Consider the following 24,676-nt stretch of genomic DNA (forward strand, 5'->3'; position numbering starts at 1 on the left):
GGGGGAGAAGGCACGGCCGGCAGGGGTCCCCCCATGGTCCCCTCCCCCCACCTCCAGCCCCCTGACCCCTTACTTACCAGCACTGGAACCCAGGTCCAGCTCTCTGCAGCTGGCATCATGGCAAGGGCCAACCACAGAGATGCTCTGGCAGCCAAAGCATCTCTGTGGAGGACCCAGCCTCCGGTTGCCTCAGGGCAGTCTGGGACCGTGCCCTGCTCCGCTTTTTTCACTTCATTTTTTTTTTACCCATATCCAGGGGTCTAATTTTGCCCCTGCACTGCAAACTTGCAGGGGTTTGAGGTGCAGGATTGTCTGGACATGCCCACACTGGCTTTTCCTTGTCACTCTGCCCAGATCAGTGACAAGTTAATGATTTAAAAGCCAGCAGCCAGGAGTGGGGCTCCAAGAAAGTTGCCCTCATCTGGGTTCCAGTGGCCACTGGATGAGCAGCTGACCAGCAATTTAAAAGCTGGTGGCTGAGAGTGTGGCTTGAGGAAGTTGCTTATAGCTACCAGCTTTTAAATCACTGCCCTGACATCTTTAATGTCTTCATCAGCGACTTGGACGAGGGAGTGAAGTGTACTCTGTCCAAGTTTGCAGATGACACAAAGCTATGGGGAGAAGTCGACATGCCGGAGGGCAGGGAACAGCTGCAAGCAGATCTGGACAGGTTGGACAAGTGGGCAGAAAACAACAGAATGCAGTTCAACAAGGAGAAATGCAAAGTGCTGCACCTAGGGAGGAAAAATGTCCAGCACACCTACAGCCTATGGAATGACCTGCTGGGTGGCACAGAAGTGGAAAGGGATCTTGGAGTCCTAGTGGACTCCAAGATGAACATGAGTCGGCAGTGTGACGAAGCCATCAAAAAAGCCAATGGCACTTTATCGTGCATCAGCAGATGCATGACGAATAAATCCAAGGAGGTGATACTTCCTCTCTATCGGGCGCTGGTCAGACCGCAGTTGGAGTACTGCGTGCAATTCTGGGCACCGCACTTCAAGAGGGATGCGGATAACCTGGAGAGGGTCCAGAGAAGGGCCACTCATATGGTTAAGGGCCTACAGACCAAGCCTTACGAGGAGAGACTAGAGAAACTGGATATATTCAGCCTCCGCAAGAGAAGGTTGAGAGGCGACCTTGTGGCTGCCTATAAGTTAATCCCGGGGGCACAGAAGGGAATTGGTGAGGTTTTATTCACCAAGGCGCCCCCGGGGGTTACAAGAAATAATGGCCACAAGCTAGCAGAGAGCAGATTTAGATTGGACATTAGGAAGAACTTCTTCACAGTTCGAGTGGCCAAGGTCTGGAACGGGCTCCCAAGGGAGGTGGTGCTCTCCCCTATTCCTGCATATGCAGGGGGTCAGACTCGATGATCTATTGAGGTCCCTTCCGACCCTAACATCTATGAATCTATGAATCAGTGGGCAGCAGGACAGCAAGAGGGAGCTGGGCTGAGAAAAGCCTATGCACACTCAGCTCCTGGCCCCTCTGGCTTTTTAACTCACTCAGTTGAGTGGTGGACAAGCAAGAAAAAGCCAGAGAGGCTGGGAACTGGGCATGCAGAATCTTTCCCCAACCTGGCTCCCACTTCCTGATCTTCCAGCCTCCCCCTGCTGCCTGTGCCACCCAGCTAACACAAATCAAAGCAGAGCAATCTGGGTCTCAGTGCTGTACCATGATGGCAAGGCCCAGCAACCTTGCCACTGCAACCAAATGCCCCTGCTTCACTCCACACTTCTTTGGGATGGCCTAGAGCAGCACAAGACAAGGAAGGCTGCTATGCCCACATCACAAGGCTTCCAGAGCCTTGCTGCAGTGGCTGAGTGCTCCCCCTTTGTCCTTGCACTCCTCCAAGTCAGCCAGGAGGAATGCAAGGAGCAGGGGCTATTCTCCTGAAGAGGAGAACTGGGAGGGTCTCCATCATAGAAAAATGGACCTCCACCAATCAGGTGACTGGCAGGATGCAGAGTGCATTCTCCCAGAGGTAGAACCCTCCTCAGCTGCCTGTGGGTGGTGCTGCTTCTCAGCAGCTGCCAACTGCCATTTGACAGTCTGTCCTCTTTCCAAGCAAGGGAAAGGACAGGCTGTCAATTTATAGGATCCCCTAAGGGTGCAAGTGACCCATGGAACAGCCCTCTAGTGACACCTGGCTGAAGAGTTTCCTGTGAAGCTCTCCAACCACTGGCTGGAGGAATGTCTGTGCAGTCCAGCTCCTCAGCTATTTTTCTACCAGAAGAAATTTCTTCCAGTAGAAATGAATGCCTGTACACAGCCAGTGTCAATGCAGATATACCAGTATACCAACCCTCCATAGATTACTTGAAATCTTGAGGGATTGCATCAGGAGTCCTGGGAAACTTATATATTCAATAAAACAGCTGGAGAATATATTTTATCTGGAATCAGTAAAGGAAAGAGGACCTGGTCCTACAATTTTTCCATAAGACTTCTGTAAAAATAAATGCAGTATGGCTCAAGACAAATATTTATGACCCATGCCAGCTTAATACTGCTCTTACTAATGTTAGTGGTAAATCCTAATGAACATAAATGGAAGCAAAGTTTGGTCAAAGCCAAATGCTTTTGAAAATCACACTCTCAAATGTGTATGCCCACACTGCAGTCACTCCTGCAAAATTCAGCTGAGATACTGAGTAAATGTCCTGATAGTTAGTTTGCACTGAGCTGCCAAAGCCAGATCACTACTTGTATTCAAGCTATCCAATTTAATACTAATATTGGTATATCTAATCTACATCAGCCACAGCCATGACTAACATAGAACATATCCTATCCAGCGGATCCCAGTCTGTGGTACGGGTACCACCAGTGGTACGCAGACAACCTGTCAGTGGTATGCATTGACAGATTTATTATAATCACCTTATATGACAAAAATTTGCTGGTGGCACCTAAATTTGTATCATTTTAAATTGGTGGTGCGCAATCTGTCACAGTTTGAGAACCACTCTCCTATACAAAAGGCCTAAATCCTAAAGTCCTTGCTTACCCATGAGTAGACTCACGGTTGAGCAGGTTCAACCAGTGAACCTTCAACTACTGTGTATAAGAAACTGCTAATACCAGGAGGGGGGGAAGGTTCAAAATTCATAAGAAAGGAGAACTCCATCCTATAAAAATTATCTAAGTTACTATGAAAAGTTCAAGCAAGATAAATAATTTCAAGTAGCTTCAACAAGCCTTTTAAAAATTTACAGTTAGCATTTTCTTCAAGTTGCAATGCAAATCTATGTATATCATATTCAATTAGCAGATACAGTTACATGAAATATTACCTAATATCCAAATATGATTCTTGAATTTGCTGAGGTTCATCTTTTTCTGAAAATGAACCTACCGTATCCTAATCAACATACACGTTTCAGTTTGGCTTGATATTTTTCATTCTATAAAGCAACTGGGTCAAATAAGTCAGCTGCACTCAGGTTCTTAGCAGCTATTTAACAAAACTGATTGCCTCACCACAGTAAGCAAGCCATTTGCTCCAATAATTCAGTTGTAGGCAGGTTTTTAAACTAAATCTCCCTAATTGTTATCGTTGTGATTCTGACAAATTGCTATGTTTGCCATTATTGAAAGGGTGTAGATGGGAAATTAACTGCTATATTGTAAAAGCCTTATCCTTTTCCACTCGGGGAGGGGGAAATGGTAAATAAAACAAAAACCTAAGAAGGAAAGAAAAAAGTACATGCAATTAAAGCATTTTATTTAGTTTGCTGAGTTTTGCATTAATTGAAGAAAAGAATATCTGAATAATATAACTGTGCAACCTACTATTCTAATCTTACACTATAATCAATTATGCAGCTTTTGAAATACCTTAGTAGGTATTTCTATATCTGAATTTAAGAGATGCTTTTATATCTGGCTCACCTGCCTTTTCAAAAGGCAAGCCTACGCTTAGAACACTCTCAGACAAAGGCACACTTCACTGGAAATATAAATGGATAAAAATGAAGCTTTAGAAAGTTAAAGCACTGAAGCATCAATCCAAAGCATGCATTGGAAGCAGCAGATCATTTACATGCATGAGGGGTATCTACATGCAAAAGATATTTATTTCTATGTTAAAAAATGTAGATATGTTTTCAAGAACCAACACACAAAATGCAGCATTTGCACACACAAAAGTTCAACTGCAAAACAGAATTTATATTACCATGTTTATTAGAAGAACCTTTAAAGCACTTAAATCTGCTTTTTTTCTTCTCTTCCATTAAGTCAGCCAATGTAACCCCTTGGTGTTAAGTACATGTAATCCCATCATTTACACAGTAGATGGCAGCAGTCGCAATGCAAAAAAATAAAAATATGTCCACATACACAACACAAGCAATGTTAGACAAAACATAAAATGAAATTATCAACAGCATAACTGATCACAGCATAAAGTCATCACCTCTTATATGGATTTCTGCATTACCAAATCCTCATCCTTTTGTTGTTTATGGAAGTGTATTCATTAACTTTGAGGGAACCAGGATTTGGTTGATGATAAAAAATAAGCCAAGGAACTATCTTAGCAATGTATTTGTTATCTTAATAGTTTGATCTATTCTGTTATTTAGCCAACAGTTAATACTCATTGGTTAACAGTAAAAGTCCTTATAGAATAACATAGGCATGATATGAAATATTTAAATTAATGAAAACAGGGGCACAGGTTTTTGGTTTTTTTTTAAATGCTTAGGTAACATATGTTCCCTGACAATTTTATAAATTTTGCACAAAATCTATTTCTGCAGTTATTGCAGGAAAGTTTGGTCATTAAGCAAGGTTCAGGGATCTGATAAACTTGAGGATCATAGGAAAGTAGGGTTGGTAGGGACCTCATGATCAAGGATCCTGGTTTTCTCTAATTTAATAAAATCCCCAATTTTTGGTTAAAAAAATGTAACCCAAATGTAATCTACATTTTCCATGATTTAAATGAAAAAACACTCATGTATAGAGATATATATAATGTCATTTCATTTTAATCACAAAAAGTAGATTTGGGGTTACATTTTTTAAACCAAAAATTGGAGGGTTTTTTAAATCAGAAAAAATAGGATCCCTGCTCATGATGTCATCTAGTTCAGCCTCTATTCAAGGCAGGATCATCCCTGCTTAAACCATCCTAGTCATGTCTAACCTGCTCTTGAAAATTGCCAGGTATGGAGTTTCCACAATATCTCTAGGTAGCACCTTCCAACTTTGTAAATACGAACAGCATTTTAATATTATAAAAGCCTTAGTCTGTCTGTCTGTCCATAACACTTTATTTGCACTCTGATTGGTTGTCTCAGTAGTCAATCACAATGCTTACTGAAATAACCAATCAGAGTGCTCTGCACAGACAGAAGCACAGCCATGACAGTGGGGACTGAGGGGCTGGAGCAGGGGGGTGAGGACATGGCATGGCCTTGCCCCCCCCAACCCCTCAGTCCCTGCTGTCATGACTGAGCCATCCCCCCTCCCCGGCCCTGCTCCTTGGAGGCAGAGGTGGAAGGAGGGGGTGGGAAAATGGGCCTGGACCTGACATGGCAGGGAGGAGGAGAGAGCAGGGGGAACAGGGCCAGACGAGAAGCAGGGGCAGAGCCAGAGGCGGGGCTCAGTCCCCTCTTGCCCACACTGCCTCATGATGAATGGGACTGAAGGATCAGAGCGGGTGGATAAGGCCAGCAGCACTGGCTCCCCTGGCCCCTCAGTCCCCACTGTCATGGTGGCGGGGACAGCCTGGGACAGTAGAGCACTGCCATGATGGCAGGGATGGAGTGGGGAGGCCAAGCCAGCACCACTGGCCTCGCTCCTCCCAGCCCCGCTCCTTGGAGGTGGCAGCGCAACTCTGGCCTTGTACCCCAGCTCCAGCCTCACCGCCACTGCTGCTGGGCCCTGAGTAGGGAGGGGGAAGTGGTTGGGAGGCTGAGGGAAGGGAAGCAGGAAGGGGGGGCACAGTGGCGGTGGTACCCCATCGCCACCGCTACTGGGCCCTGAGAACAGCTGGGAGAAAGGAAGGGAGCCGGGGGGAAGGGGGTTTCTCATGGCCAGACACACATCAGCAGGAGCACAGGGTGCTAGGTGGCGGCTCTGGCCACCACATGCAAGTCTACCCCCCCCTCCCATGCCTGGGAGGTGGTGACAGTGCAGGGTGAAGCAGTGGGGGTGGAGAAGTGCATGGGGCCAGAGGCAGAGCAGTGGCAGCTCTGTCCCTGCCTGCCCACCTCTCCCCCGGTCATTCTTGGTGGGCAATTGGCCAGTTCCACAATAAAAGTTGTCATGAATGGAGCCAGCAGCTCTGAAATGAGTTTTTGCTTGAAAATCACTTCTAGAAATTAGCCATTTGTATATCTGTGTAACAGAGCCCTGGGCTCTCAGGTACCTTAAGATAAAGGCAGCCCAGCCAGGGAGCACTGCAGGGCAGGCAGGACTCAGCACCTGCCAGTTCCCAGGGCAACAGGGCAAAATGAGGCAGTAAGCAGACACCTGCAAGCATTCAGCTGACCAGATGTACGCAGGGCCCTGAGAGCATATAAACCCAAGGTTGGGGCTGGTAGGGGCTTCTCTCCCTGGCTGTGACAAGGGAAGACGCTCCTGTCCAGGGATGCTGGGCCTAGTGTTTTGCTGCCTATAGGAACAGGGAGGTCCAGGGAACTTGTGAGGTACCCTGGCAGGGAGGCATGCTATACTTGGGGTAAAGGTTTGCCCTCATAAAGCAGCAGAGCGTTGCTTCCATTGTTGTTGTTTATGTTACAGCCCAGGGGCTTATGATTTACATTACTGTTTTGACCAGTGGTTTGGGATGAGGCTGGAAGAGGAGGTAAGGAGGCCTCATTAGTGACCAGGGAGCACTTGAGTGCCTTGAGCCCTGCCAGGGGCAGGCTCAAGCAGTTATTGAGCCCAGAGTGGGCAGAGAGAGAAGGTGCAGCCACACACGAACAAATGGAGCTAGAGCCTCAAAGCCAGGTTCAATTCGGTGGGGCCCAGGCTAGAAGGCCTAAGCAGAGTAAAGGGGCAGAGGCCAAGAAAGCCAAAGCCTCACAGAGGGAGCAATGTTACCATAACACCTGCGAGGCATGGGACATGGTAAAGGGGAGGATTTGGAGCCACACAATTAGCCCATAAGGCTTTTGGTGTCCTGCCAGGGGACTGAGACCAGTGAGGACTAGTGGAGGGCCAGGGGGCCCTAGTGGAGGTTCAATGGAACCAGAGCTATGCAAAGGTCTGTGGGAAGACTTCCTATTTTATTTCCATCATGGTGTGGCAGGAAAGATAGGAGGGTGCCCTAGAGGTGGATTGGGGCATGGTTGCGGAGCCAGTGGGCACCATGGCCATCCCTGGGACCCCAACATGTTACAATCTGGAAGGTGAATCTAGACCAAATTTTTCTCTTAAGACTTTAAAGCTTTTTCCTAGATGCTCACTACTCTGGTGCCAGTTATTTAAAGTTCACTCTGCACCTAAATTAGAAGTTCAACACCATGATGGGCACAAGTGCTGCTTCTTTCACTGAATGTGTCTATTGGATAGGTAACTAGAGATCCTTCCCTACAAGAAATATGCCGCAACACTTTGAATGAAAGGGCATTTTTCAGGCTTCCATTCTTTATTTATACATGGTCACATTTCATACTAAAAAGGTAGCTTCACTCTTCATATATAAAAGCACATACTCAAATCCAGTAGAACTTTAGGAGATGGTCTATTCAAAAGAAATTTCCACTCAACAAACAAGTATAGGCTTCTTCAATGCCAAGAGAGCACTAGGTGATCATTAGCTTATTGCAAAACAAAAATGTGTGTGCCTGTGGAATGCATGTTATAAAACCTTTACGAGCCAGCTGAATCAAAATCTATTTTCACTAGACAACTGAAAAGTACAACTACAATGTAAAGACTATCCTAGATACTTACTTATTCCCTGTTTGTTTTGTGGTACAAAACAAGTTTAGGGTATTTGGCTACCATAGCATCACCCAGATTTCACCCACAACTGAGAACCTACTTCACTGATGCTTTCACATCCTAATTTTTTATCTGTTTTTTAAATTCATGTGAACAAAGCTGATGGCTCATCTGCAGGCCAAGATGAAACCAGAAAAGTACTGTGTAGACTTTCCAAAAGTGTCAAAGTGATTCACAGGAGTTTAAGTCCAATTTACAAAAATAACCTAGGCAGCAAGGAGCCTAATTACCACTGAAGTCCCACAGCCCTTCCCAATCTATGTGTGCACCAGGTGTTTGGGCCAGTTGTATCTGGCAGTGGCAGCAACACTCATTTGAGAACCAATAAGATAAGTTAAGGCAGTACAACAGTGATTCCCAACCAGGGTGCTGCTAAATTTAAAAAAGCCCTAACTTTAAATAGGTTGAGAACCACTGGTACAGAAGATAAACATATCCATAGGAGATGTCAGTTCTACAACAATACAGTACCAATGGATTTTCAATAAGCAAGTTAAAGCATACAGGTCCACTGTACTCTTCACGTTTTTAAAATCTAATTGAAGTCTACTGGAATACTACTTCCTTCCTTAGAGCCCTGTGATGACTGGGTCATTAATGTACAGAGTTTTGAAGACATAACACGGTCCATGCTCAATGTTATACTTTTGCACTATCTGAAGCAGTGCTCTCCTGTCATTTCTCATATATTTCTCATGTTATAACTTTGGTTTTAACATCAAATAAAATAGCCACCATGATCTGAATTTTAATTTCAAACTCCTGGCTTACCCTACATATTTTCTACCCACATCCTTTTTCCTCATTTTATCCTGCAATAACAATTTAGGGGCAAAACCAGCTGCACCCACTCCAGGCATTGTTCACCTCCAAAGGGGACTTAGGCCACAGCAAGTCATTCAGGTAACATTGTATCTTGCTGCAAGCAATACAGGTTCAGACATCATTGGCCATGAGAACAAAAAGTGTTTAAAACAACAAAAACAGTAATAATGAATATGCATTGATATGATACATGGAAACACTGTTCAGAATCTCTGTGACAAATTACCCAAGGCCACATTCCAGTACTTCTATATAGACTGAGTGATATCTAATTTGGCAAATACCTCTCCTTCATTCATTTAGATTATTTCAAGAGAGAAAGCTATTGCTCAACATAAATAAGGATATTGAAAGCTAGCTCTCAGTCTCCAATATTGTGGTTAATGGTGTCAATATTATGACACCCTGCAAAATACATCCTAACTTTGCATGTCACTCACTTACTCCATCATATATTTTATAGTAACATTTGAATCACTTCTTTGCAAACATAAGAAAATCTAAAAAAATTCTATCAGACTAGTGTTTTAAATGTCTCTGTCAGATAAACACACTTCAGTTGACAGCTACAAACAATGGACAGTTGATGCTAAGTCATAAATGTAATATATTAATTGCAGATTCTCTCCTGAAACTCTGGTTGGAAGCATTAGAGGACTATCATGGTAGAAAACTGAAGGTGTTAAACATTCATAATCGTAGTTGTCATTAGCACTGTGCCCTGTAATAAGTGAATAATAAGTACCCTACAATATAAGTTTTTAGATTTTGAATGGAATTCCACAAAGATTCCAGCACAGGGTAATGCTACTAATAAAGGTGACTTCAGCCATGTACAGATCTTCTGTTTCTACCAAGAGAATTGCCACTCTCCCAGTAGAAGCCACAAGTGTACAGACATTCCAGCTTTTTCTCTCAAAGCAAAAATTGTGGTTCCAGGAGGAAAATAGCCTGACTCCAACCAGGTAGAAGTTGCTCCTGGGAGAATGTATGTACACTTTCCCACGGCTTAACTCCTCCCAGGCACCAAGAGGTCTGCAGCTGTGGGGAAAAGCTCCCACGCCTTCCGAAGATTCTACCCTGGACTGGAGAAGGTGCAAGGGGGCACCTGCTTCTTCCCCTCCTGCAGACTGGGAGGGAGGAGAAACCAGATGCTCCCTACATGCTTCTCACACACTGGAGTCTTCAGTATGTGAAGCAGACAGGAGACTTTGCCATGCTGCTCCATCTGCTTGGGTCCTGGGCACCAGAGTTCCTGATGCGAGAAGTGGGCAGTGGGCTTTGCCCTGCTGCTCCAGTCTCCCTGGGATCATGCTTTCCCCAGACGGAATCACCCCAGTCTCAGGAATACACAAGGAGCATGGGTTGCAGCCTGAATGTTTGTAGTGCTCCCTGTAATAGGGAGAAAGGGCTCTTGTTACTTTATGAGAAACGAAGAAACAGGGCAAGATCTGCCATCTGGTGCAGACAGGTGAGCAAAGGCCAGCTGCTGGAAAGAAAACAGTTCCGAGGTGACAGGGCTGCAAACTATGACTGGCTATCCTGGAGTCAGCTGCCCTGCAACAAGCCACAAAGGGGCTAAACTCTAGGCAGTCAAATAAGTAAAGACTACAGAGCAGCTGGGGTGGATGCTATAGAGACAAGGAGGCTTATTAGTGGGCAAAGGAGAAATCCTTGTGTCTGATTTGTCAGCATCAGAAGATCAGATGACCAGAATGGGTGGAGCTCAGAGGAAGATAAACTCTACTCTTGAGCCACAGCAGGTAGTCCAGCCCTGACCTCTGAAGGAGGAGGAGCTCCGACAGAGTGGGGTTGTTGGAGAGAGTAAAACAGGCACTCAAGGTACCATAGAGAGCTAGAAGGAGACAGGTAGCGGTAGGAGTAGGATAGTGATTCAGAGTGGGGTTTAAGTATTTTAGTTTGAAGCAGTTTGCTTGTGTGTCTGTTCCTGTTTCTGACTGGAGGCTTGAGTTGTGGCTGCAGGGGCAGCTGGACACCACAGGTAGGTTGCCTGGGTGGTGCTCCATGCCATAAGGGGCTCAGGCCAAGATAGAGCCCGCAAGGGTCTGGGAACCAGTGGGCTGCATGGGATAAAGCCAAGTGGTTTGTAGGGTAAGAGAAAGTGTGCGGCCCTGCAAGGGCAAGGGACCTGCTGGGCTGAAACCAGGATAAGGCCAGAGGTCCCAGCGGATGGCAACAGTGAGACATGCCAGGCATGGGCATAGCTATGGGAAGGATGGAGGCCACAATTTATGCTCCTCAGGCATGATTAGGGCCATAGGGCAGTGGCAGCTGGAAGCAGAATAATTTTTATTAGTGGACTGAGGGTCCAGTGATGAGTAGAACCAAGGGTCCAGCTAAATAAGTTAAGTCAGACTAGAGCCAGCACTTTCAGGATCACTCCAGCACTCTGGGGCAGCTTCCCAACATAATATAACATTTATATCAAGGCATGGCAGGAGAAACAGCAAGGGGTATGCCAAGGAGCTGGAGCAGGGCAGCCCCAATGTGGCCATCGTGGGGTGCCACAGCCACACTCACGGGCCAGTCCTGTTGCACTCCTCCTGTAATCACTTCTAGTAGCAGAAATCTTCCATCACTAGAATTGATGGCTTGCATGTATCTTTTATCAAGCATGTTTAATGACTAGACAAAAGGAAAGTTGATTTTTTTTACTTGCAGAATTCATAAAAATTGTTTTTCTCAACACAACCTAAAACTTTCATATGTAACCTTTTTTTGTTCTCAGTGCCCTTTAACTTCTGGGTTTTGCAGGTGGGATTTAGAATGTACTGTTTAATGCACACATCCACTGACAATTGCTTTTGGCAATGCCAACAAGAGTCTAGATCTGAAATGTCACTGAGTTGCATACAATCTGTATGGCCACTGTCTTTTTAGGAAACAAAAACAAAACAGAAAAACCTTTTAAAAACAATGATTTTTTAAAAACCTCAGTAGCAGTTGTCAAAATAGCACAGCCCATTATTTCTACAAGGGTAACTCAGGTCACAATATAATGATATGCTTCCAACCTATCATTCATGACAGTAGGTATCTGAATATTAATAAAGATGTGCCTGTTCAACTAATACACATTTTTACACAACCTGAAATTAATGTAGTAATATTTGAGATGCTACATTTTCTCTTTCACTTTAACTCTTTTTCTGTGTAGTTTAACTGTCTTTCACTAAGTGAAGTATAAAGCAAAGAATACATACTGTTGCGTTTGCCTTCTTCGTCACCCTCCTCATTCTCAGGGTCAATGTCTTCTGCCTGGGTAATCCAGTCTAAATATCCTTTCAGATCCTCTTCAAGCTGCTGTTTTTCACGTAGCTTTTGAAAGTCCCCGCGGGCCTTGGCTTTTTCTCTTTCCTTGGAAAATTCTCTATTGAATTCAGATAAGACAGAACAAATATTGATTATGAGGCTGCCTGACATTCTGACCTAGAATTCTACACTGCAGAATAACATACTGATACAGCAAACGAACTACAGAAACTATATGGAAGATTTGACAATTTCTTTCAAAGCAGGATGGTGGTATCCAGAGTCAATATCTAAATTTCTTTAGTATTACACTTTATAAAACTGGTGATAGTATTGTTTATCAAAGTCAGAATTATTATGATTTAATTAAAACTTAAACATCATTCACAATTTCTTCAACTTATACTCCAGGCTTGGGCAATGTACTCCCAACAACAGTCTGAATTTTTATTTGTCTAAAGGCTACTAACTGAGACCATAACCATGTACTTATGAACTTAACTGAGTGTGCTAAGAGAAGACCCTACTTTAAAGACAATTGGGAGATGCTGGCAGACTATACCCAAGGTAAACATAAGTCAAAAAGGATCCCTCTAATATTAGCTTTGTGTCTAGCTCAAAACTGTCTATCTTTTTACACTGTATGTATACACTGCATTGTAGCACAGATATTCCCTGAGATGCTTTTACTTTTCCTTAGATTACATGCCAAAGCCAGTGTTTGTGAAGAATGTGAATGTTTTTCCCCTTTGCACTCTGGGATAGCCTCCCAAGCTCTGCTGTACTCATATCAGTGTTATGCTCTTTTACCTGGTTGTCCACTTCTCAGGACAAATAATTTAGTTTACCCTGTCTTTGATTCAGTTCATCCCCTCATTCATCAAACTGTTTTGAATAAACCCTGACTTCAGCTGTACATGTCTTACTACACTGCCTTTCAGGTGCAGTACTTGATTTTACTGAAGCAGTACTTGATTTTAGCAGTACTGAAGCATTACTTGATTTCAGGTGCAGTACTTGATTTTACTGCACTAGGTCTTTAACACTAGGTCTACAAAGGTTATCAAGGCACTCAGGGCAATACAGTGTATAAGCCCCATGTCTTCCTTTACTGGGTATTGAAACATATTTTGATTTGCTTATGTATCAATAGATATAATTAATTGTTCAAAAGCATGCTTTGCAAATGATATGGTACTGCCACTACAAGACTCATTAAAGGATGTGCCTTGTCGTAAATTTATCATTGGGCTTAATTTTGTCCTCAGATAGCCAGGCAATTTGTCAAGTAATGTCAACAAGAACGGTGCCCTTCTTTCTGGAAAAGAAATGTCTCTCATTTGGAAACTTAAATTTATTCCAGTGGAAAATTTTTAATCAGGTTCTCAGTGAACAAAAAAGAAGATTAACAAAGAAGTCGGGTTCTAAGAAGCTAAGAAATAACTATGCCAAATAGGGAGCCCACATATGGAAAAATGAGTATTCCAGATGAAGAAGCCCATCCTTACGCTTTCATTTTCATGAAATGCCCTTATATCTTGGGGAATGAGTGAAGGAGTTTTCAGTTTGGTCATTCACTAAAACATTAATACACCTTTGTATTAGAAGTGAAATAAAATAGAGTCAATTGTTCCTATGCAGACCAGATATCTGTACTTCAGCTGTGCTTGTAATCTAATTTCTAAAATCCAACAGTGGTTATTGCCTTGCACAAAAGATGAAAAAAATAAACATCCCCAGCAATACAACAACTGCAAAAGAAACTGCCAACAATTCTATACTGGGCGATTCTTTTCATTTCCTTCTTTCAACATTTTCTCGTGATCTGTATAATTTCAGAGTGAGAGATGAAGAGGAGTGGCTACTAGTTGCAAAGATTATGAGTAAGTACTTTACACATCTCTTCACACTGATCATAGAATTATAGAAAATTATGGTTGGAAGGACCCCAGGAGGTCATCTAGTCCAACCCCATACCCAAAGCAGGACCATCCCCAACTAGATCATCCCACCCAAGGCTTTGTATAGCCGGTCTTAACTATTTTGAAGGTTGGGGATTCCACAAAGTCTTTGGATTACCTGTTCCAGTGCCTTACTACCCTCCTAATGAGAGTTTTCCCTCATATCTAACCTAAACTTCCCTTGCTGCAACTTGAAACCATTGCTCCTTGTTCTATCATCTGCCACCACTGAGAACAGTCTAGCTCCATCCTTCAGGTAGTTGAAAGCTGCTATCAAATAACAGAATAATAGAAAATTAGGTTTGGAAGGGACCTCAGGAAGTCATCTAGTCCAACCCCCTGCTCAAAACAGGACCATCCCCAACTAGGTCATCCCAGCCAAAGCTTTGTCTAGCTGTGTTCTGAAAACCTCCAAGGATGGAGCTTCTACCACCTCTCTGGATAACCTGTTCCAATGTTTTACTAAATCCCCCCTCAGTCTTCTCTTCTCCAGACTAAAGAAACCCATTTCTCTCAGTTTCTCTTCCACAAGTCATGTGCTCCAGCCCCCTAACCACTTTCACTGGCCTTCTCCAATTTGTCCACATCCTTTCTGTAGTGGGGGGCTCAAAACTGGACCCATGACTCCAGATGTAGCCTCACCAGTGCTGAATAGAGGGAAATAATTACTTCCCTCATTCTGCTGGCAATGCTCCTACTAATGTAGCCCATTATGCTGTTAGCCTTCTTCACATATTCAGCTTAGTGTCCACTGTAACTACCAGGTCCTTTTCTGCAGCACTGCTGTTTAGCCAGTCAGTCCCTGGCCTGTAGTGGTGCATGGGGTTGTTCCGTCCTAAGTGCAAGACTTTCCACTTGTCTTTGTTGAACGTCATGAGATTTATTTTGGCCCAATCCTCTAATTTGTCAAGGTCTCTCCGAATCCCAGCCCCACCACGTGTCTATTACTTCCCCCCGCTTGATGTCATCTGCAAACTTGCTGAGGGTGCACTCCATCCCATCCTCCAGATTGTCAATGAAATTATTGAACAAAACAGGCCCCAGGACCAACTTCTGGGGTACTCCACTTGATACTAGCAACCAGCCAAACATCAATGATCCAGCAGCTTTCTATTCACCTTCCAGTCCATTCATACAACCTATAGTTCTTAGTTTGCTTACAAGAATGTTGTGGGAGACCGTATCAAAAGCCTTGCTGAAGTCAAGATATATAGCATCCACTGCCTTCCCTGCATCCATCGACTCAGTCATCTCTTCACAGAAGGCAATCAAGTTGGTCAGGTGTGATTTGCCCTTGGTGAATCCATGCTGACTGGTTTTCCCAACTGTTGGCACTGGATTTATAACCCAGATATCTTGTTCCAGGCAGACCCAAACCCTCAGACCAACCACAATCTCTCCATTCAATAATAGGCAAATTTTATTGATACACAGTGATAGCAGATAAGAATAATGTAAACAATTCTATATCTACCAGTCCTAAAGCTGAGGACGAGGAACGGTATGTCTGGCCAGTACGCAAGCTTCACCCTGAGGTTCTCTCTTGAATGTCAAGTGTCTGCAGCCTGGAGGTTGAGGGCTGAGACCCTCCCCACCCCAGTGCAGTGGATGAGACAGAATAGTGGTGTGCCCTCTGTCCATGGTAGCCTTGGGTTCCCCTCTCAGGGACCCTTTGCTGCTCTGAAATCCCTCCTTTTGTATTCTTTCTCCCTTCTGATGACTCATCTCTGGGCATCATTGATTGGTATCCCTGTAGTTGTCATACTGTTCACGTTCTTTCCTGTCAGCATATTTCCTTGTTCCAACAAATCTACCACATGCACACACCTTAAATTAGTTATTTACCAGGCCTCCTAATTTGGTCTGTTTACCAAAAAACAGAAATCCCATGGGCTCTGCAGTTGAGCACTATGACCTGGCATCAATGCTGCAGAGTCCCTTATCTCTGTTATGGAACAGTGTGGTACATGTCTTCAATGTCCCAGCCTGTGTGGCTGCTGACTTCAGACACAGTGGATCTGGAAGCAAACTTTGTCACAAACGGGCTTTTAAAAATCAATTAACCCTTGCCCTGGATCATTATTTCATAGATTTCATAGACATTAGGGCTGGAAGGGACCTTGCAAGATCATCAGGTCCAGCCCCCTTCCCAAGGGACAGAAAGTCTATAATGTTATCTACTTTATCTACAAGCCAATTCCTAAAAGCAAACCTAAATACTATTCTCTAGCCATCACTAGTCACCATCTTCACATCTAGGTGCTTAGAAATGGATTCCTTGAAGACCTGCTCCATGATTTTACCACGGACTGAGGTGAGGCTGACTGGTCTGTAGTTCCCTGGATCCTCCTTTTTCCTTTTCTTAAAGATGGGCATTATATTTTAATTTTTCCGATCATCCAGCACCTCCCCAGATTGCCATGAGTTTGATCTTCAAAGGAAAGGCACTTTAGCCTTCATATTAGCCCAATCCTTAGGCTTTGAAACAGCCTTGCAACTGTATTATTTGACAATTTCATGAAATGAATAAATGCCTCTTTTGTTTGGGGTTCACACTAAGATCTGAATCCAAGTTAGTGCATTCATACACCGACAGCCCTGTTCTTAGGTCCAAATTCAGTCCTTGATCAGACAAAATTATCATTGATTTCATTAACAAGGCAAGAACTTCAGGTTTCTGACCCAATGGATTAGAAAGGAAACCTATGAGTGTCAAACTAAACTATCATATATTTAGGGCAAGAATCTTAGCCCTAAACTGGGCTAATATATTGAAACAAATAATTTATTTAACACATTTCAAATCTTTTTCTCTTTGTGCTCAGACTGATTTTCTCAAGTGTACATTTTAGGAATGTAGTCACCAAAATATCAGAGTTTTTCTCAGACTGTAGATCATTCAAGAGTTGTTCACTGCAAGTATTCAAAACCCAAACCATTGTGCTGAGACACACTTATCAGCTGGCATATTTCTATGCATCAGTTGGAGGAAATCAAGTCTTAGATCTGACTACTGACAATTTCAAATTCTACATTTTCTTTCCCCAAATATTATACAAACTTGCTTGAAATTGGCTGTCTGAATTACTGTTGCTCTGAAAAAAATGCATTTGCTAGGATACTGTTGAAAGCAAACACAAGATAGGAGTGATAAGTCTACATAAATACTACCTGAACAACTTTTGAAGTTTTTTCCCTTCACTGTATTTGCCTAGGGCTCAGGAATACAGGAAACCTCCAGACCCTGGGGATTGCAGCTGCTGGAATCTCTAGGTCTTTGGGGGTTTTAAACTGGGCATGGTGCACCCCTGTGGCTAAGAGCCCTGTCAACTGATGGGGCTCCCAGTCGCCAGGGAGACCCTGATACACATACAAATTAAAGCTCAACTATACATTTAGTACACATTTTTGAGGTCTAACTTAATACTGGTTGGAGCTTTTTATTGTGTGATAGCTACTTTGCACATGTGGCTGGTCTCTAGATAATTGCACTATTCACCAAATAATTGTGTAATACCTATAACATCCAAATACCTATGGGTACCTGTGGACATGCAAAGCTAGCCAGAAACCTTCATCTGGGTGTAGCCATCCACCCACTCCCTACCACCAGAATGACTAGTCAGGGTCAACTGACCCTTCACTCCCTCCCATGTAAACCTCTGACCCAAAAGAAGAAGTGTCTGGTCAATAGGGCTCAATTCCAATCCAGACTGCTTTGATGTTCCTTATGTCTTGAGCTTCTGCCTGCCCTTTGGTTGATTTCCTGGACACCTGATCCAGCTTGTCTGCTTGATCGCATGAATCCCAATATGTAGGAACCTACCAAGTTCATGATTTCATGAAAATAGCAAATATCGTAGGTCCCCCCCATGAAAAAGACTGGTACCTGCAAAAAAGTGCAGGGACTCTGACAAAGCAGGAAAACGGGGGGAACTGAGGCAGGAAGCCCTGGTGTCCTGAAGCATGAGGGGAAGGAGGAGGGAATTCTGTGGTGGAGTGCAGTAGCACCCCCGCCATGCCTCTGATTGGTTTTGGGGTCCCAGAAGTCCTGCCCCCACCCCTGAAATTGACAGATGGCCACCTGTCAATCTCTGGGGAGGGGCAGGATTTCCACAGCCCCTTGGCCAATCAGAAGTGCAAGGGGGGGCATCATGCCCCACTGTGAAAGTGGTGCCCGATGCTGCACCTAGATCATGAAATCCAGAGGAAGTATTCAGGTAAGTCCCTACCAATCTGACCTGCCCTCTGACCCACGTTATGCCTGACCCTCCAGCATCTCAGCTTGTTTCTAGACTCAGTTCTTGGACTGACCTCCTAGCTTCCTGACCCAGCCCATACCTGGATTCTATTTACTCCTTTTGATCACTTGACCCCTCAAACTGAGTTACCCCCAAACCTGGCCACACACAACCTGGTGCTATGATCCAAAGGCCCTGTAGGCCCTAGATTGCCAACTCCTGAATTAGACTGTTCTATTACCTGGTGTGAATTCTGAGTAACAGTGGAGTTGGAGCAATGTAACTAAGAGCAGAATTTAGTTCCACCCAGTAATTTAATTAATATTAATTTGGATAAGTATGATGGAATAAATGTATTGAATGTTAAGAAAATAATGATTTTCTGGAAGGAAAGTAGCCGACTCAGTAAGTAGGACACTACCTCCTAGCTTTGGCTCTTGTAAAGTGGACTGATGAGCTGTTTGGCAGAGTGAAAGAAATACCTCCTTCTCAAACCACAGCCATTATAACAGTCCACCTCTTCTGTAGTGGTGGTTTCTATCTCTAGGTTCCTCTTAGGAGGGAAGCTTGTCAGCAGATTTGTGTAATTACAGGTCCAAAGACCTAGATTCACCCATTTACTTTGTTACAAAGAAAGTAACTGGGATCCTTGTTCCCTGAAGCACAGGATGTCTGGTGAACCCATTTGCTACAAGGCTGCATAAAGGCAGAAGTGCTGCAGGCACATGTGTAAAGCCCCATCTCCTGCAATCAAGTGATTACCTTGGAATTTTAATTTCCTTCTCAAAAAGATTGTTTCTAGTCCTCAGAGTAAACAGGATCTACCTGATGTAACACAGACTTATTCCATGTTTGGGGTCCTTTTTCCAACAGAAACATAGTAATTGTTTAATTTACTTTTTTTTTATCTTCAGTCTTCAAAGACTTTCTACTGTTTTGTCCTCCTACCCTGGCATTAGTATATCCAGGAGTTTGAGATCTTCACATGCAATTAACTCCATTTTTGCCTTTCACTCTGCGTTAAAGAAACTAAATCAGGAGGTGTTTACTATAGCTCATGTTTTAGAACTTAATTAAACAAAAATTAGGCTTGGCATACACAGAACCTAATCCTGATTTGCCAAATGTCATTTTAATGAAACTGAAGAATGCCAGTGCTTGCTTTTTATTGCTAAACTCTGCCAAACACCCCAGGATGAAATTCTTAAGAAGAACAACTCCATTTACAAAAAGGTTTACGAAAGAAAAAGAGCTGAACATACCTATGTGAGGTTAACTGCTTTATTAAAAAAACTGTAAAAGGTGTAATGGTTTTAGCAGATAGGGTCACAGGTATTTAGAAAATCCTGTTTGCATCCTGGAAGGTTGGTTTGAATCCCATTTTGGATGCACAGGGAGGGTATAAAAGGGGCAATGCTCATTTCCATGATTTGCCCATTCCCTTGTGATTCTGTTATTCCACAGACTCGCCCTTTCTGAGAAAATGGTGCAAAGTCAGAAACAGCAGTCTTTGTTGGCTGCTATTAAATATTCAGGTTTGCTTTATGAGAGTAAAGGATATACAGTGTTTGTAGGTAAAGCATTACTGAGAGCTGTCATTCTGGAAAGGAATAAAGTAAGGCAAATCATTTAACGAGCGGAACAGCTGGCAGAGCTGCTACTTCCAGCACCACTTCACTCATGACTGAACCAGTGTTTACCTTTCACTTTTTAGTAAGCTAACTGCATGCAGGGAAATAAACAGTCCTCTCCCTACACAGCTGTTTTTTTCTGTAAGAAGTCAGGCATTGTGGTAGAATGCTGCTGCAATTTATCAGTAGAGAGAGCTATAACAGGATGCTTATGAGTTTTATTTTTATCTCTGAAAAGGTTGATTGTACATGAGGAAGTACAACTCCCCTGAGAAGTCTTTATTTACAACCATGCAACTTCCATGGAATTAAGCAGGTTTAACTGAATGTAGAATCTGGCCATATGGTATGTTTTCTGTCAAAGTAACAATGGGTAAAATCAACTCCTAGGTACAAGGAAGCAGACAGAAAGTAGCATGTGGATAAAAACCTTGTGTGCATATGTAAGAGTAGTACCTGGCCATATGTGATTTGCTTGTTGTCACTAATACTGGGCAAAATTAATTAATGCAGGTCAAATTAGACCAAATAGTGTTGGCCAAAAATGGGGCAGAGGGGAAAGAGAATTAAAATGTTTAATTTTAAAATTATTTTTAATTGACTTTTTGTTTCAAAACTTTTTGTTTTGTAAGTGACATAACTGAAAAAGGGCTAAATAATACAAAAATAAAATAAAAATTATTGTTTGTTGTTAATAAAATGCTTCACAGTAATTCAAAACAAATTCCTTTATAATTTTTATGTTTAACTACTAAAGTGAAAAATCCATTATTTACAGGCTATTACCATAATGGTCTCCAAATAGGTTTCTGCCCTTCAAATCTTCCCAGGCACTACATTGCTCTCATACCTATGTAAATCGAAAACTGAACTTCAGTGGCATTACTCTGAAGTTTATGCCAACATAGGAGAGATAGAACCAGGCTTACTGCCTGTAAAATCTCTGTTTAAAAATAAAGTTGTTTCAAGGAGCATTAAGAAAGCAAATGAGTCAACAAACTTCTATTTTTGTTTTGACTCCCACACTTTAAAAGCAGCCAAACTGATTGTTACATATTTTTAAACACAATAAGCTTCCAAGCTAGTTGTTTGTACACTAGTAATGCCACCATGTCTAAAGATGGCTGTTGCAATCAAATCTAATGAGAAATGTTTTGATAAAGTCTTAGGAATAAGCATGTATTTCTTTAAACATCTAGTATGAATTTCTCTATTTTCTTGCAAAGTATTATACTCCATCAGAATATCTTCCTTTTGATTCCTTTAGTTGGACAGACTCTCCATCTAAACCAGATTTCTCCTTCATTCTAAACACAACTGAGTCAGGAGACTCAGCCATAACATGTTGATCCAATAAAACATGATTGCAATTATAACAAATCACAACTCTCCCATGGATGAACAATTCTACCCACCCAATGCTGGTCCCAAGCCTGGGCAAAGGATGAGGGTTAGCATCAGGAAGGCATCCAGCTGTAAAAACCTCTGCCAAATCATCATGATGCAGATCCAAGGAACAAACCTAGCTAGGGCATACCCCATTGGTAATGCATAGGATCAACACCCAGATTCTGTGGGAAAGGGAAAGGGCTACAATAAGGATGGGTGCAGCCAAAGAAGCCCATCCAAAGAAAGGATTTGAAAGTTGCAACACTCAATGTGGGGATTATGATGGACAGAAGTGGAGAAGTGGCAGATACTGGAGAAGGATTTAAATTCTTCTATAGTGTTGGAGACAAAAGAAGAAATGGAGGCAAGGGGTCCCAATCCACCCACCCCCACTCTAGCACTGGCTGGGCAAACACCAGCTGAACTCAATCCCCTCCCTTCATCCCCCTTCCATTCTGAGGCAGCACTGGAGCTGGGAGAGGTGGTGCTGGGCTAGGGGCAGAGGCTGCTGACATGCAGCCTCTATTGCTGGATTGCCTCCAAATTGGAGCTCAATCCCCCACTCTCCCAACTCAACAGCTAATGTCTGTTGGGTTGGGCGGATAGGTCTAAGTCATGGTGCATTCTGTGAAGCACCATGAGTTAGACTAGGGAGCTGCACTTCTGTCTATGCCTAGAGTGGAGCGCTATATGCAGATTCTCCTTCAAGAATCCAGTATCCTCAGTGACTATCTGTACTGGGAGTTCTGTTTCTTGCTGACTGAAAATGGCTTTGTCTGCTGCCAAAATGCAGACCTGAAAAAAGCCCCTGATCTGATGTGTACACAACAATGACAAGGGATGCCAAGAAAAAAGCATACGACTCATAACAGTGGGAGTTCATGCTCTGATACGTTGGGGAAAGCACTTCATGATAGTTTTGGCTAAAGAAGTGAAATAGTTCCTACTGCTGTGGACAAACAAAAGCTGTCTCTGTATATAGAGCCAGATTTTCTTCTCTGGCTGAGGTCTGCTTGACAAAGGAGTGTAGAGGAGGGGAAGGTGCTGTCTGGGACTTGATCACAGCTCCAAGATTTTCTGCTTGGCTTAGTCCTCACTCAGTGTACACGTTACATAGTCCTTAATGGACCACTTGTCAGATGCAAACAGCTGGAATGCAACTAAGCTCCCAATACATCCCCTCTGCCCTCCATATATTGGGAACATAAAGGCATAGGATATGCTACATTCTGATCAGGCAAAAACTCTTCCATGCTGGGGGAACTCTCAGCTAGCTAGATGTGCACTGATTACAGTTCATTGGTGCTATGGAAGCAGCACAAAACAAAAAACAGAACAAGGAAGAGAGCCAGGATCCAATGGCTCATTTAGCCCAGTACCCTGTCTCCAACAGTGGCAGAAATGGATGCTTTAGAGGAAGAGCACTGAACTACATAGATCTAGAGTGATCTATTCAATATTCAATATCCTCCTTGGCATCCACCATCATTGGTTTAGAGATGCCAAAGGAAACACCTCCAACTGCTATGTTCAATAGCCATTACTAGATCTATTATCCATGATTTTTTCTAGTCCCTTTTCGAACCTGGCTATGCTATCTGCCTCTGCTGTCTCCTGCTGCAATTAATTCCACAAGTTAACTATATATTGTATCAAAAAGTACTTTCTCGTGTTAGTTTTAAACCTGTCACCCACTAATTTCAGTGATTCCATGTTCACTTGGTCCATACCCCTCATGAATTTATAGACCTCTGTCATATCCCTACCTCTGCCTTCTCCTTTCCAAACTGAAAAGCACTTCAGTTGGCATTCCTACTGCTCCCATTGGAGTTTTTCCAGGTTTGTTTGTTTAAGTCAGGAAGATGTTAATTGTCTTTGATGATAAACTCCCATTATTAGTTCATTTTATACAGTTAGCAGTTGAGGACATACAATTTGTAGCCTTAGCCATGGCAGACTCAGTGTGGTTCCACAGCAAAAAGACATGTAGGTAGAGGCAACAAAGTCATAAAGGGAAAGTTATACAGTCTTGAATACCATTCAGTGAGCTCAACGTGAGGGACTGGTGTGTCAGCACACAAGCAACAGAACACATCAGCTGACTCCCCGGCAGGCTCACCATCCTAGGTGTCTACACATTTATCCTGAAAATAGTCCTTTTTTAATCATGACAAAACAAAGGAATGGTGCATTTGCTAAAGCAGATGCTTGCTATGTTCTGTGTCATACTACTCCTCTCAGTAAATCTTATGTGCTGGGCACCATCAATGCTCATGAAGTTTGGGAGCTGAGAATGCTCAGCACCTTTTCATAGATTTCAGAGACATTTTCAGGAGCTGATCAGCACAGGACTGGGCCCTACGAATGTGAGTGTAATTAGGAAGTGAATCTAAAACAGTATGTTTAATCCAGCTTCTATTAAAAACAACAGAACTATTCTTGAGAAGTTTCTTGGGGTTCAGCGGAGGTGGTGATGGCTGAAAGTGTTTGCCAAATGTTTACTGTTGACATGTTTGATTTTTCTGTCCTTTTACCAAGTTTACATTTCCTTTTTTCTTAAACTTATGGCTGAATCATACTTTTATTTCAAACAGTCAAGTGGTCACTTTCAAAACAATAAAAAATAAGGTTTAGTTCCTAAAGCTGAATACCATTTCATATTTTTTATTTAAATGTGATCTATTTATATAAGGGAGCAGCCATTTTATCCTTTCTGTTGCTTTTTTCCCCATTTAGCCTTCACTCTGCTGAGAAAAGAAATACTGCCAAAGCCTGTTCATTTTCTTCTTGCCAGTAGACTCTGGATGACAGTGTACTGCCATTTTCTATTTCCTGCATTGTTATTTAAAGGTCTTCTATGATTTTTCCATGTGTACTTTAGACCACAGGTCTTATATGTATAAGCTTACTTGTGCCAGTGTATTTAATATTACATTAATAGATAATCACTGAGGGTGAGATTAGCACATATGAGTACTGTGCTATGAGCTTCTAGAATTATTTTATGCATATATTGCTGTACGAAGATAGTACTGGAGAAATTAAATGTAAAAAGATTAGAATTCCTTTAGTAACCCACAAGACTTTCATGTAGGAGGATGTATATAAGGACATGTCAAAGCATATGCTTTGGTATCCTGCCTTAAGTAAGGAAGCAAAGACAACTTATAGGAACTTATTAAAGTGTGTTTGAACGATCTTATTTGTTCCCATGGCTACCCAAAGAAATACTAACACCTTCAGCAAAAAATGCCATCAACAGAAAACATCCTTGTAATAGGGCAGCCTGGCCCTTTCAGTGGGAGCAGATAGCCTGTGGTAAAAGCCCGGATGTGGGCAGTTGGACTTTTAAAAACCTCGAGAGAGAGTGTTAAAAACCCCGGAAAGA

General features: G+C 42.9%; 1 protein-coding gene across 1 annotated transcript in view; it reads right to left on the minus strand.

The window, feature by feature from the left end:
- The window catches only part of CACNA1D (calcium voltage-gated channel subunit alpha1 D), a 423,598-nt gene that overhangs the window by 180,846 nt on the left and 218,076 nt on the right, over positions 1-24,676 (minus strand). Inside the window, exon 9 of the mRNA XM_025197108.1 lies at positions 12,018-12,184. Coding sequence (XP_025052893.1) covers positions 12,018-12,184 — 167 coding nt within the window. The remainder of the gene's footprint in view (positions 1-12,017; positions 12,185-24,676) is intronic.

This window comes from Alligator sinensis, unplaced genomic scaffold (assembly GCF_000455745.1).
Source record: "Alligator sinensis unplaced genomic scaffold, ASM45574v1 scaffold391_1, whole genome shotgun sequence".
Classification (NCBI taxonomy): Eukaryota; Metazoa; Chordata; order Crocodylia; family Alligatoridae; genus Alligator; species Alligator sinensis.